A 14,403-nucleotide genomic window follows, 5' to 3' on the forward strand; every position below is an offset into this window, starting at 1 on the left:
TACAGCTTCCTGGTCCCCAAAGAGGCCTGTGTCCTCCTGGTTCAGTGAAGGACACTCACTTTGGGCTCTAGGGCCTCTGGCTCACACCCTCTCCATTCATTTTCATTATTCGCTGCCTTTGTGGTCATTCTGCCTTTCTGACCACCTCGGCCACATCCTCATAGGAGGGCAGCGGTTGGCAGTGGCCCCGGCTCTACCTCACCCATTTCTCAGCGCTGGGTTGGTGTGGAGGGAAGATCCCTGGCCTGGGAGCTGGAGGCCTGGGTTCTCGGTCCTGGCCGTCTGGCCGTCTGGAATGGGTGCAAGGTCCTCCTGGAGCCCCTCCTTCTCCACGAGAGGGACAGTACTATCCACCTGCCAGGCCTGCCTATGCTCAGGGAGGGGGAGGAGGCACTATTTCAAACCAACGCCGGCCCTTGGGCTGCAGAACGACCCTCTGACTCACCTGGGCAAGGTGGCCAGTCGGGGAGGGGAGGGTGTCCGAGATCCCAGCCTCCGGTGGGCAGTAGACAGTGGAGAAGCAGAACTGCCCTCCGATCCGGCTGGGGTCTCCTGCAGGGCTGCACTAGGCTGTGGGGGGTGAGAAGCAGAACAGGGGGAGATTGAGTCCTTGGGGAGCATGTGGGGGAAACTGAGGCAGGACCTCAGCCACTGGCCTTGCACCACCACCCACATCCCAGGCTGAGCTTGTCTTCTAAAGGTCTGCTCCCAAGCCTGCTCTTCTCTGGGCAGGCTCCGTACCTTCGCCGTAGGGGGCAGGTGGGGTTGCCTTGGGAAGAGGGTCAGGTGGAGGTGGAGGACGTGCACCCTGGGGTGCCAGAGCTTTTGAGGCCCCGACCCCGGGGGGCTGGCCGTGTGGATGCCCTGTTCATGGAGCGGCCAGAGGAGGTGTTTCTTGAGGTGCCCTGGGGGCAGTGAGGAGTCATCCTAGGGAGGGTGGGGGTCATGAGGAACAGAAACAAACTGTGTGAAGCCATTTGTGCTGGGAGGGACAGTCTTGGTCCCCAGCTGGCTTTGTCTTCAAGGGGTGGACCTTGAGGAAGGGCCAAGTCCCATTCAGAGCAGAGTGACAGATCCCACAGAAGCAGGCATTGGGGCAAGGGGAGGGAGGGAGCCCCATGGGGGAAGGGGGTTGGGGCTGGTTCAGCCCTGACCCAGTGCCAAGGGTGAGCGCCACCCTTTCAGGCCTCTGCCCGCCTGCCTCTAGGAATGTGGCACAGCTGGCAAGGACATAGCCAGAGGAACAGGTCTGGGGATGAGACGGTGGTGTTGCCTGGGAGAGTCGGGAGCCAGCGTCTCACTGTAGGACGGACACCAGTTCCCCATCATGGGCCGCGAGGAGGGCCGGCTCCAGCCCAGGGCGGGGTGCTCACTTGAGGCACGAACCTCTTTCCAGACAGGAGCTGGTTTGACACCTCCTGCCAGGCCGAGGCCCACAGGCGGGGGATGGGCAGCGTGGCTGCTGCCCATGGCCCTGGCCCCATTGAAGACTCCAGTGGCTCCACCTGAGGCCTCCTCTGTCCCCCAGCTCAGCTCAAGCCCCACATCGGCCGAGACGTTTTCTGGGCAGGGCAGCTCCCCTCTCACGATCTGGGATACAGGGCCTGAGGGACTCAGCACCACCCAGACCAGCTGCCCCCAAGGACTACTGGACGTCTCCCTCTCTGAGCCGAGCCATGTGGGATGCTGGGTGGCCTCTGGGGCAGGGAGGATGGGTGCACGTGTGAGGTTGAGGAGGGCCCTGGAGGTAGGACCTCAGCCCCAGCTTCAGAGCAGCAAGGATGCCCATGGCAAACGCTACCACTGGAGGCCAGCATCCCTCAGGTCTCCTCAGCTGCCATGTCCTGTCCACCCTCGCCACTGAGCTGGTCTGTGGGTGCAGGACCAAGGCCTACTGCCAAGGCCCAGGGCTCAGCCCTCCCTGCACAACCAGGCTGGCCTGGGCTGGCATCTGTGGGAATGCTGGGCACATGGGTGTGCAGGCTGGGGAGGTGTCCCGAGTTAGGTGAGCATGAAGAACTGCGTTTTTTTTTTTTGAGACGGAATCTCGCTCTGTCGCCCATGCTGCTGGAGTGCAGCGGCATGATCTTGGCTCACTGCAACCTCCACCTTCTGGGTTCCAGCGATTCTTCTGCCTCAGCCTCCTGAGTAGCTGAGATTACAGGTACGCACCACCACGCCCGGCTAATTTTTGTATTTTTAGTAGAGACAGGGTGTTACTATGTTGGCCAGACTGGTCTCAAACTCCTGACCTGATGATCTGCCCACCTCAGCCTCCCAAAGTGCTGGGATTACAAGTGTGAGCCACCACGCCCGGCCAAACTATGCCTTTTATTTTCTGCTTCATTGCTTTGACCTCCGGGTCCTTGCTGGCCCTGGTGAGATTGCCTCTCCTAGGGCCCACCGATTTGTCAGCAAACAACTTCCTGTGCAAGCTCCTGGGTTCAGGGCCCACACCCCCTCCAGGCCTCCTCCGTGGGCTCTCACACACTAGGCCCTATCCCCCTGCCCTTATCGCCCTGGGCTACGTACCCGGCAGCCAGGGGCAGCCCCTGCCCAGCACCCACCAGGGTGTCCACTCTGGAGTCACGAGCCTGTGGCCCCACCCCACTCGTTCCTTTGGTGGAGTCACGGTGAAGGCCCTGCCCACGCTTCCCCCCATTGCCTGTGTCTGTGACAATCCGGTGCCCTCCTGCGTGGCCCTGGGTGGCACGGGGTATCTGAGTAAATTTTTTATTTTTTTTTAGAGACAGGGTCTCGTGGAGTCGCCCAGGCTGGAGTGCAGTCGCGCAATCATGGCTCACTGAAGCCTCGAATCCTGTCCTCAAGTGATCCTCCCACCTCAGCCTCCCATGACAGGCGTATACCCTGGCGCCTGGCCCAGCTCTTTTAATGGCAAGAGGCCTTGCCAGCCCAGAAGAGTATAAAAACCTCCGTTTTAATGTGGAGGGCGAGATACACCCTCCAGCTTGTGTCCCCGTGTGTCTCACACTAGGCCCTGGCCGTGGGGGCCACACCCTGGAGAGACCCTTCCTCCTGACTCCTGGGAACCTGGGGAGCCCTGCCCTGCCCACTCAGGGCTGCTCCAGGAGGGGCCTGGCGACGGGGCTTCCAGGAAACCCAGGCCAGGCGGGAGGTGAGACCGTTCTGATCTCAGCAGCGCCCACCCTTGCAATTAGTGACCTACACCACCGACCCCACTCCAGCCCCCATGGGGTTCTGGCCTCGCTGCCCAGCCACCTGTCTTCAAGGAGCCTCTGTTCAGACTCTCAGGGTCACCTGCCGGGGTCTACAGGGCACGTGGCTCCATGGTGCACCCACGGGACCAGCCTTGTTCCATGGAGTCCTGGCCCCAGCAAAGGCGCCTGCACAGGACCTCCATGTTGTTTTGAGCATCCCAGACCACACTGAGGGCACCTCCTCCAGGAAGCCTTCCTGGATCCTGCCAGCTCTCTGTTCTCCTAGAGGGTGCCTCACACTCCCCCTCCTCGCTCCCCTGCCGGAGCGGGAAGACTAAGGGGGTCGTGCATTCGTCTCCCAAGCCTGTGTGCCCAAGGGCTTCAGGCCACAGCTGAATCGCCTCCGTGCCCACAGCCTGAGTCCAGGGCATGTCCTGCTCCAAGTGTGACACCTGCTGTGGGTGCAGAGGGGCCCCCATCACGCGTTTGAAGGCGGCCCCTGCCCCACGTCCCCCAGCACCCCCACGAGAGGCGCCGAGTCAGGGGACGGGTGTGGAGGGAGGCAAAGTCCCCGGCCGAGCACAGGCGGTTATCAGAATAATATTTATTGATATGCTCGGTGCTACCTTGTTAATTCTGCATCACATGGCCTCCACGGCTGAGGTATTCGGGGTGGGACCAGCCGGGTGCCAGCCGGGGCTCCCACAGGAAGCCGTGTGGCCTCAGCCACGGCAGGGGGCCCAGGTGGGGGACGTGGTTATTGCGTTGGGCTGCTTCCCTCCTCATACATGGGCCACGCGCCAGCGCGCACTTGCTCACTCACCCGCCTGCTCACACACAATCCCACCCAAGCTGGCACCACACCCTCTGTGCACATGCATACACGTGCAGACTCGTACATACACACCCGCTTGCTCACGCCCACCTCTGCTCATGCCCGTTCACACACACACACCATCCTGCTTTAAACCCATCCTAAGTCTCCTGATGATAAATATGCTTGTTCGGTACAGCAGTCTTAGTAAAATAAAATGTATGTCAGGCAACAAGGAGAAAGTGCATGTTGATCTTTGACCCGAGGGTGGACCTCGGTCCCTCCCACCCGAGGGCATCAGGTCCCTGCAGGGGGTGACCCCTGAGCACGTGACCCCATGGGCGTGGCCACCCCACTGGTGGGACCGGCTCCACCTTCCTTTTCCCTGGCTCTGGGCTGGGGGAGCTGGGCTGTCCCGCCAAGCCCGGGGCCAGGACGAAACGGACTACAAAAATAAACTCTTCATCTGGAGGCCCCCACACACGGCTGGGCGCCTGATGCAGGAGCATGGGAAGCCGGCTTCAGCCTTCCTGGCCACCGGCTCCACGGGGCCACCTTTTCCCGCCCCAGCCAGTGCCTGGCGATGCCGTCGGGGTGGGTTCCCCTGTGGAGCGGGTGGGGTGGCGGCCCCAGGCATGCGGACGGAGGTTGGGGATGTGGGCAGTGCGGTCGAAGTAGAGGCCACGTCCACGCAGGGCTGGTGTCCGCCGGGAGGCATCTGGAGGGGCTCTGACGGCCTGGGCGGTGCCATCCCTCAAAACTCCACAGTGCTCACGACCGTTCTCGGCTCGTCGAAGGTGGCGATGAGGATCTGCTGCGGGGCAGGGATGGCGATGAGGTCCCCCACGTCCTGCGGCAGGCGGGGGCCCCCTTCCTCCTCCTCCCGGGCCTCGTACAGCGTGTTGATGTGTAGCAGCGGGTGCGTGGCGTTTCGGCTCAGGATGGTGAGGGGCTCCGCCTTGCCCAGGCTGGCTGGTGTCAGAGGGGCCACAGCAGGCGCGGCGGGAGGTGAGCGGACGTGGAACGGGCCCCCCGAGGGAAGCACTGCCCGGGCTGGCTCTGCGGGGTACGGGATTTCCTTCTCGGGGAGCGGAGCATCTGCAAACAGCCAAGAGCACAGATATCTCACGCCAGCCGCCACTGCGCCCCTCTCAGCGCCCACCCAGTGCAGGCTGGCGGGGGAGCAGGGCTCACGGCTCTGAAGGGCCCTGGAGGTGCTGGGTCTGGACGCCCCTGCACACAGCAGCTGGCCTGGGCACACGCCCCGCCCCACTGTCCTGGAGCCGCAGTGCCGTCGGTGGAATTTCCTCACCCGAGGAACTTGGCTCCACCGCGCACGCGGAGCTCCAGGAAGCTGACCAGGAGCGCCTCCCTCCCAGCCTGCCTCCTCCCCACCTGCCTCCGGGGGGTCTCCAGGGCCCTGCCTGGCCTGAGGCTCACCTTGACAGAGTCCGTTTGATGCAGACGGTTCAAACCTTGGCCTCCTCCCTTCCCCCTTTGAGGGGGCCTCAAACCAGGCCCCCTCCCTTCCCTAGCGCCCTGGGCAGGCTCCCGTGGGCCGCTGTGGCTGTGGGCGCCTCTCCCATCCCCAGTCCTCCGTCCCCAGTCCCCAGCCCGGCCCCTACCTTTGGTGGGCGCCGGGGCCAGGCCCAGCCCACAGTCCTCCGCCTGGGACAGGAAGCCCCCCTCCTGGCTCCGGGAGGCGGGCAGGGCGGCGGGCACCGCCTCGGGCTTGGCCTTCTTGGTGCCGAGGATGTAGGGGTGCACGTCCAGGGAGAAGTGGCGCGCGTGCTTCTTGTCGGGGGCGGGCGGCGGGGCGGGCGCGGGGGCAGGGCCTGGGCCTGGGTCGCCTCCTCCGCCCTTGTAGTGGTGGGTGGAGCGGTCCAGCAGCGGCGCTATCAGCGTGTCAGTGGCCGTCTTCCTGCGCGCGGGCTTCGGTTTCTCCGCCTTGCTGTTCTCCACGCGCATGATGGCCAGCGGCTCCTTGAAGGGCTGCGGCAGCGGGTTGCTGGTGGGGATCCACTTCATCTTCTTGCGCGGCCGCTTGACCACGGGCGGCTCGGCGGCGCCGTCGGGCTCGGCGGGGTTGGTGCTGGGGTCCACGGTCTGCACCCCCGAGTCGCGCACCGTGGGGGTGGCGTCGTGGTTGGACTGCGCCAGCGCCGCCAGCAGCTGCCGGACCACGTTGTCGTACATGAGGTCACTCTCGTTGGTGATGAAGTCCAGCCGGTTGAGCGACTTGATGTGGTCGCGGTTCTCGTCGCAGAACATGGCCAGGATGTTGATGTCGCAGAACTGCGAGCGGCGCCACTGCCGGCGCGTCTTGATGCCCACTTTGTGCAACTTGTCGAAGATGAAGTTGCTCTTGCGGAAGATGAAGAGGTGGATGAGGTTGACGAGGATGATGAGGTTCATGACGCACAGCAGCACGATGTCCACACCCGCGATGATGCGCTGCAGCTGGACGGACGGGAGCTTGCAGCTCACGTGCACCGCGGGCCCCGCACCTGCCGCCCCGTCCGGGGACGCGCCCAGCGCGCAGGTGAACTCGTTCTGCTTCTGCGTGGCGTAGTAGGTGCACAGGTAGGAGATGGGCACGGCGCTCAGCAGCAGGATCAGCACGTGCCGCGCCAGGTACAGCTTGGCCAGGAAGTTGCTGCGGCCGCGGCGCTCCAGGTACTTCTCGAACAGGTTCTGCTCCGGGCTCTTCTCCTTCTCCGCGTTCTCGATGATCTCGCGCTTTTCGCGCTCCGTGATGCCCGGGCCCTTGGACTGGATCTGCTTCTCGATCTTGGGCGCGCGGCCCTCGGCCGCCCGGTGGTAGCAGTTGTCGATCTCCTGCAGCAGGAAGTTGAGCTCGGAGGTGAGGCGCGTGGAGGCCAGGAACTCCCAGCCCAGCGCGGGCACGTACATGATGGCGGCGAAGGCCAGCAGCGCGTAGGGCAGGAACTTGTGCTCAAACAGCGACGGCCACAGGCTGGCGTCCACGCCGGGCAGCGCGTCCCGCAGCTCCGTCCAGCAGTAGCCGCGGGCGTACAGCGCCTGGTCGCGCGTGAAGTTGTGCGGGGTGTAACAGTAAATGGGTTCCTCTGGGGGCAAAGAGGAGACACGGGCTGGGGCGGGGAGGCGGCTCGGGCTGGGCTGAAGAAACCGGGCTGGACCTGACCACGTCCCTACCAAACCCCTCCCAGGAGCCTCTCCAGCCTCCTCCCACACAGCGCCTGTGGTTCCCCAAATGAACCCCACCCCCTCCCCCACCACGGTGGTGTGGGGGTCTGGCCCTGAATACCCCCACGAGGTCAGCTGGGAGGCACCTGCAGGTTGAAGCCATGGCCGCCTGCGAAACCACCTGAGCCACGCACCTGTCCAAATGTCACAAGGACTGTGTGCACAAGGCGAAACCAAATCCCAGAGAGGACCAAGGCAGGTCGGGACTCCCAGGCAGGGTCCCTCTTCTATCCACACAGCCGGACCCAAACCAGGTCCCAGCCATGGGCCATGTGCTTCCCTGGGAGGAAGGCGGTTGGCTCAGGTGCTGCTAGCTGGCAGGGTGGTTTCTACAGCACTGGGAAGCCAGTATGGGCTCTGCCCACCCTTGCGGGTGAGGGGCACCTCCCTAAGACCCGCTGTTCTGGGGACTGGCCAGCCTGGGGACCCCGGACACCAGGTGGGGCCGATTGGGGATGTCACCTGCTGGACTGCGGTATCTCCTGCTAAAATTGAAAAGAGGGGGTCCCTCAAACTGCAGGCAAATGGTCGTCACTGAACTCTGTTTTCCCTCAAGACCGTGTCTGTGCCTGCAGGTGACAATGGCACACACGGCAGTAAAAGCGTTCAGGACACTCGCGCCTTGGCTCAGTGTGGGGTCTGAGCGCCTGGGATCTTGCTAATGTTTCCCAGGAAGGCTCAAAGCCTGGGGCCTCCAGCCACTGTGCCGTCTGTCCAGGCTGAGCCCTTCACACAGCACATGTGACGGGGCCCACACCAGCCTTGGCCTTGTCTCCCAGCCCCAAAGAGCAGCCCCAGGGCAGGACCCACATCAGCGCAATCCCCTCCCCACAGACCAGAAGCAACAGGGACAGGCCTGTCCGTCTGTGCCGAGACCTGAATGAGGGTCGGAAAGCGAGGCAGATTAGAGACTCCGCCCACTCTGAGAAGAGCGGCATTCACTGCTGACGCCCCACAGGGGCCCGGGGGCTGGGCAAGACGGCTGGTGACACAGCTGGGCACCTCCAGCCCTGAACCCGGCTCAGCAACGAGCCCCTCAGACCGCACATGGAGCTCCTGGCTGCCATTGTATCGCCACTGACGCACATCCACCAGTCTGGACAGTCTGCTCAGGGAGGGTTCGAGGACAACCCCTAAGGCTGGGCTCCCATGAGTCATCGGATCCTTCTGAGGGTCCTGGGGACTCTGGAGGGTTTGGGGGGAAACCTGGGAAGAGGCAGGAAAAGCTGGGACCTGAGGCCCGAGTCCTCGGTGGGGACATTGAGCTGGACTCAGAGAAGAGCAAACCGGACAAGGCAAAGGAATCCACTCTCTTGGTTGAGAAAATGGCACATTTTATTTACTTATGTTTTGTTCTCACAGCCAATCCCAGGAGCCAGAGAAGAGCGTCCACCCTGGGGAAGAGAACAGGGACAGGTTTGTGTCCCGTCCTGAGCTGGGCCCATCCCTGGCAGCCACCCTTGCTGGGCATGTGTGGCCAACATGGGTGGGGAGAGGCCCCAGAACCCCTGGCCCAGACTCCAGTGGGGCCGCAGGGAGACAGGAAGGAGTGCTCCTTGTCTCTGGGGCAGGGGACGGCCTGGCCTCCTCCAGGGTGAATGAAAGCAGGGGCCCCACCCTGCGCCACATGTCTGGCGAGCTGCCCCCACTGTGTGGAGCCTCACTTGGACCCGAACTCCTCACTCCTGTTACTGTCTCCCTGCCGGATGGCGGCAGCAAGAGGAAGCTAAGTCCTGCTTGTCACTCTGACCTGAGTTTCCTCATCTGCTCAACCAAGGATACTGCCCTGACTCACGGCAGGTGAGCGGCCCAGCCCTTTGGGGGCCCCAAGGCATGTCCAGCAAGGCCTTCCTCCTCCCTGGACTTGCCGCACCTGCAGGGCGCAGGGTGCTCCTGGCAGCCTTAGCAGGTCCTGATGGACTCAAAGCTGTGCCGGCAGCTGGGCCTCTCCCGGTGGATGCTGCCGCAGCTTCCAGCAGGGGATGCCAGGGCCAGGGGTGCTGGCCTGACTTGGGGTGGAGCAGCAGAGAGGGGCTACTGAGCCCAAATTCATGGGCCCATCCCACACACAGCAACTGCCATGGGTCCTTTGCCTGAGGCCCTGCTCTGGGACTTCCCAGGGACAGTGGGACCCTGCCTTGGCCAGTGCAGGTGTCCAAATGAGAGGCAGGAAGGCCTGGCCCATCCGACAGGGCAGACAGAGCCGCCGCCAGGGGCCCCTTTATCAGGAGACACTGCTGTGTGGACCCTGGTCATGCCAGCTATGCCCCAAGAGAGAACACTGGCTTCCCAGCCAAGAAGCCTGTGACACCAAGTCCTCAGAGCCCCAGTGACAATGTCAGAGTTGGCAGCCAGGGGCCTGGTGCTGCCTGGAGCACCTCTGAATGGGTGTCTGAGCGCACCCCACCACGGCCCATATTCCCATATTTGGAATGCTGTCCACAGGGCCCCAGGCCACAGCCCAGCCTCCCGGCCCTCCCCCAGTTGTGCCCTTCCTCGGTTCTGCCATCCCCAAGCTTGTCTCCAGCCCACCCCTGTGGTCTGGGCTGCACATGGCCCCAAGGTGACCCCCAAGGGTGAAGCTGGGTCCCTCCCGACAGCCCCTCCCACCTGGGGAGTGGGGACACCTCTCCAGGACCCCCTGGCTCTGCACAGGCTCCTCCTGTCTGCTGGCCAAACCCTGTCTAGTCATCTCAGACCATTGCCTCATCCTCAAAGCCCTCGGCCCAGGCCAGGCCCTGGCTCTTCCCCGATTCCCCTGGCCTTACAGACCTCCACACGGGGTCTGCAGTGAGCAGATTCATGGCCCCCAAAGATGCCACATCCCAACCCTGGAGCCTGTGGCGGTGTCACGTTTCCCAGTTCACGAGGACTTTGCAGACATGCCTAGGTTGGGGGTCTTGGTGGGCGGCAACTGCAGGTTTCCTCTAAGAGGGTCAGAGTCAGGGAGGGGATGTGAGGACAGAAGCGGAGGTGGGAGAGAGGACGCCACGCGGCCGGCTCTCAGGACGCAGGAAGGGCTGCAAGGCCAGGAATGTGGAGGTCTCCGGAGGCCGGAGAAGGCGGAAAGTGGATTCCCCCTGGAGCCAGCCCTGCTGACACGGTCGTTTTAGCCCCATGAGACTCGCATCTGGTTTCTGACCTGTAGGTTTGTTCCAGCAGCCATAGGAAGCTAATCCTGGCGGTGGCTGTGCACCTGCTACATTCTCCAGTCTCTGCAGGCTGAGGGGGACCAACAGCCTTCTCCGGCCCACCCTGGAGACCCTGAGACTTGGCCCTCAACCTTCGAGGGTGCCGCATCCCGAGACAGCAGCTGGCCACACGGGCCCTCAGGCCCAACCCTGCCCTGCGGCATCAAGGGCTGCGGGGCTGCGCTCGGCCCACCAAGGATGCTGAGGCCAAAAAGAGGAACCAGCCCATAGGCTCCCGGGAGGGTGCTCGGGGGCAGAGCACTCGCTTCCTTTCCGTTTTAAAGAAGAAAGTTGGGCCGGGGGTAGTAGTTAACGCCTGTAATGCCAGCACTTTGGGAGGCCGAGGTGGGCGGATCACCTGACGTCAGGAGTTTGAGACCAGCCTGGCCAACACGGTGAAACCCCGTCTCTACTAAAAATACAAAAATTAGCTGGGCGTGGTAGCGGGAGCCTGCAGTCCCAGCTACTTGGGAAGCTGAGGCAGGAGAATCGCTTGAACCCGGGAGGTGAAGCTTGCAGTGAGCCGACATCGCACCATTGCACTCCAGCCTGGGTGATAGAGCAAGACTTTGTCTCAAAAAAAGGGCACAGTGGCTCACGCCTGTAGTCCCAGCACTTTGGGAAGCTGAAGTGGGAGGATCACTTGAGCCCAGGAGTTTGAGACCAGTCTGGAGAACATGGCACAAAAATTAGCTGGGTGTGGTGTTGAATGCCTGTGGTCCCAGGCTGGAGGCTGAGGCAGGAGGATCACCTGAGCCTGAGAGGTGGAGGTTGCAGATCGTACCACAGCACTCCAGCCTGGGCGACATACCAAGACGCTGTCTCAAAAAAAAAAAAAAAAAAAAAAGAAAAGAAAAAGAAAAGGGAAATTTGGACACAGACAGGGAGGGAAGAAACCCATGAGAAGACAGAGGCAGAGACTGGGTGAGGTGGCCATGAGCCAAGGTGCGCAGGTCAGCACGAGGCTGGAAGGTCCCTTGCCTAGAGCTTTGGAGGGAGCAGGGCCCTGCCGACACCTTGAGTTTGGACTTTTGGCCTCCGGAACCATGAGAGATAAATGTCTGCTATTTGAAACTGCCTAGTTTGTGGTACTTTATTGCCACAAACACAGAGAACACACATGGCACCTGGACATGCTGGGCCTGCCCCAAGGCCCCCGCACGCCCGGGCTCCCTGCTCTTCAGTGTGTGCTGTGCGCCCACCCCAGGGGTCCTCTAATCCCCGGTGTCTGGGCTCCAGTGTCCAAGAGGAGACCAGCAGAGCCCTCCTCCGCCCCTGGGTGGGATCAGACAGCCTGGCCAATGTCCACCCTCAGGCCTGGTGACTCCTTAAGGAGTCACCTGGGAGATTCAGGAAGCACCAGTGCTAAGGCAGGGTCCGCCAAGGTTTGGAGGCTGCAGAAGAGAGGGCCCCAGGGCCCCAGCACCCCTCCCTGCTGCAGACTGGCCCCTCTGGGCCACACAGGCCAGGAGACCCTGATCCCCCTTGCTTTGGCCCAGACCCCAGGGGAGGAAGTTCTTGGCTCCACCTGTCTCGCCCCGCTCCTTAGGGAGGGCAAAGGCACCAGAACCCCACCCCGCAGAGGCTCACAGGCAGGCTGGCTGCTCTGTCCATCTTCCTGCCTCGCCTGGGAGGCTTCAGGTGCCCTCACTGGTCCTGATCTAACCAGCCCGGGTCCCTGCCCTGGTCCAGCTCCCATCTCCATGCAGGAGCTCCAGGCTCCCTGCTCTGACACGTGGCCCTGCCCTGTGCTAGCTCCCCTGCTTCAGACCTTCAGAGGCCACCAGTGCCCCAGGATAGGCCTCGGGCCGCCGGAGGGGTGGAAGGCCTGGGCCTCTCAGAGACTCACTCTGCCCTCCTTCCACCCAAGTCCAGCCCGGGGACCCTGCCCGGCAGCTCCACCAGCCCCTGTAATCAGCTCTCTGCTCTCAACACCCGTCCTGGCCTTTCCTGGTCCCCACCTGGCCACCCCGCACCCCCTCAGATGCTGCTTGTGACATTCTCCAAACCAGACCCCATGTCTCATGACATTTGGGACCCCTGGGTCCAGACAGGCCTAGTCCCACCCGCAGCTCATGGGCGGACGAATGGAAGGAAGAACAACAATAAAATAGAGACGAGGGGTCTGGGCGACCAGCGACCAGCCACACCTGCGAGGATGGGGGCGGCTGTGGAAGGTGCCTGGGACGCCGCGGACGCAGCCAGGTCACGGTGGGCGCGGCTGGACGGAGCCGCCGGGGACGCGGGAAGCGCCAGCGCCCGGACACCTGCGGACGGCCCCCTGCCCGCGCCCCGCGCCCCGGCCGCCGGCCTCACCTGCGAAGTTCTTGGTGAAGACCAGGGTGACCAGCAGGATGGGCACCAGCACGGTGCCGATGGTGACCACGCGGTCGAACGGCAGCTCCAGCTTCAGCTGCAGAAGCAGCGCGGCCAGCGCGCCCGCCTTGTCGTCCTGCGCGCCCGGCAGGATCAGCTCCCGCAGCTTCTCTCCCGCCAGCAGCGCGGTCGCCATGTCCGCCGACTGCTCCAGGAGGTGGTGCATGGGGGGCGGGGGGCGCGGCCCGGCAGGGGGGGCGCGGGCGGGGCGGGGGGCGCGGGGCGGGGCGGGGCCCGGCGAGGGGGGCGCGGGCGGGGCGGGGGGCGCGGGGCGGGGCCCGGCGAGGGGGGCGCGGGCGGGAGGCGACGCGCAGCGCGGGGGCGGGGATCGGGGAGCGTGAGGGCGCGGGACGGGGACGGGGATGGGGACGGGGGGCGCGGGAGAGGGTGGCAGGGGACGCCGGGACCGAGCGGGGTGCTCCGGGGGATGGGAGTAGCTGGAGGCGCGGGGCGGGAGCGGGGCTGGCCGGGCGCGGAGCCCGCGGCGGGGTTTGGGGGGCGCTCCGCCGCCGCCCCCGGGGGCAGGGGTCGGGCGGCCGAGGCCGGCGCGGGGGTGGGGGGCACAGGAGCCGCCCGCCTCCGCCGCAGCCCGGCCCCCGCCCTGGCGCGTGCCTCCGGCGGGGGCGGCGGCGGGATCCCGGCCCGGAGCGCGGGCGGCGGCTGCTGTCCCTGTCTGGGGCCGGCGGCCCCGCTCCCGCCGCGGGGAGGGGGCTGTTTACCTGCGGCGACTCCGCGGCGTGGCTCCGCCCCCACCCCGCCCCCCGCAACGCAGATGCGGCGCGGGCGATGACTTTGCAGAAAATATTTAAATGAAATGAAATGAATGAGTAATGACCGGTCCGTCTTCCTGGGAACGCGGGGTGGCGGGGTGGGGGCCGCCCCGGCCCGCGAGAGGGTGGGCAGGGGTGGGGGCGGCCCTGCGGGGCTCCGGGCCGGGGCGGGGGCGCCGCTCGGTGGCGACTCGAGGACCGGGCGCGCGCTGGGGCTGCCCCCGCCGCACCGCAGGGCTCTTCGCCCAGCCCAGGACGCAGAAGGGGCTTCCTCGCCCGGGCCCCCCACCTGCCCCAGCCGCGCCCCGCTGTGGGCCCGGAAGCTCCCGCGCTCCTGGGGTGCTGCGGCCACGGGTGGGGAGGCCGGCGCCCTCTTCCCCGGGCTCGGGCGCCCGTGCGCGGACAATGAGGGCATCTCCCCGCCCCACACCCTCCAATGCAGCCCCGCCCCCACCTGACCCCCCCAGTACCCCCAGTCCCGCCGCCGTGAGTGACCCCATCACCGCCGCGGGGACCCCACTTCTGCAGCCCGCACCTCCTCCCCCACACGCCCCATCCCGTCCCCTGTTCCACAGGCGTTCCCAGGGCCTGTGCCAGCTCAGGGGGCCCCCGCCGCCTCCCTGACCTTCATCCCCTCCGCTCCCCACAGCCCCGCCCTCCGTTCTGTTCTCCCTTGGGGAGCCGGGAGTCTGGCTTCAGGCGCGGGTGCATCCCGCGTGGTCCCCGCCCACAGGGTCCTCTTTGGGGCAGCGGTTTTCCCTTGTGCAGGTTCCCTTCCCACTATACCAGGACGTACGTGCACAATCTTTCATATAAAAGATTCAGCGTGATTGGAGTTTTAAGTT

At 64.7% G+C, this 14,403-nt stretch overlaps 1 protein-coding gene and 1 long non-coding RNA gene across 4 annotated transcripts; one reads left to right on the top strand and one right to left on the bottom strand.

Moving 5' to 3' along the window:
• Positions 1 to 3: 3 nt before the first annotated feature.
• Positions 4 to 4,228, top strand: LOC141407817 (uncharacterized). The gene is made up of 2 exons (XR_012418596.1): positions 4 to 2,164; positions 2,748 to 4,228. It is a non-coding gene; the product is annotated as an uncharacterized lncRNA (long non-coding RNA).
• PANX2 (pannexin 2) lies at positions 3,769 to 12,975 on the bottom strand. Of its 3 annotated transcripts, XM_045363391.3 has the most exons (4): positions 12,729 to 12,935; positions 8,565 to 8,615; positions 5,619 to 7,082; positions 3,769 to 5,091 (listed from the first exon to the last, which is right to left on the bottom strand). In XM_045363391.3, the coding sequence occupies exons 3-4, from the start codon at positions 6,904 to 6,906 to the stop codon at positions 4,748 to 4,750; spliced, it is 1,632 nt and encodes a 543-aa protein (XP_045219326.2). In that variant the 5' UTR covers positions 6,907 to 7,082; positions 8,565 to 8,615; positions 12,729 to 12,935; the 3' UTR covers positions 3,769 to 4,747. The 3 variants fall into 3 exon arrangements, with proteins under 3 accessions (XP_045219326.2, XP_005566995.3, XP_065378023.1); XM_005566938.4 differs by lacking the exon at positions 8,565 to 8,615 and having other exon boundaries at positions 12,729 to 12,975; XM_065521951.2 differs by lacking the exons at positions 8,565 to 8,615; positions 12,729 to 12,935 and adding an exon at positions 7,684 to 7,829.
• Between the last annotated feature and the right edge of the window lie 1,428 nt (positions 12,976 to 14,403).

The sequence above is a fragment of the Macaca fascicularis genome, chromosome 10 (assembly GCF_037993035.2).
Source record: "Macaca fascicularis isolate 582-1 chromosome 10, T2T-MFA8v1.1".
Taxonomy (NCBI): domain Eukaryota; kingdom Metazoa; phylum Chordata; class Mammalia; order Primates; family Cercopithecidae; genus Macaca; species Macaca fascicularis.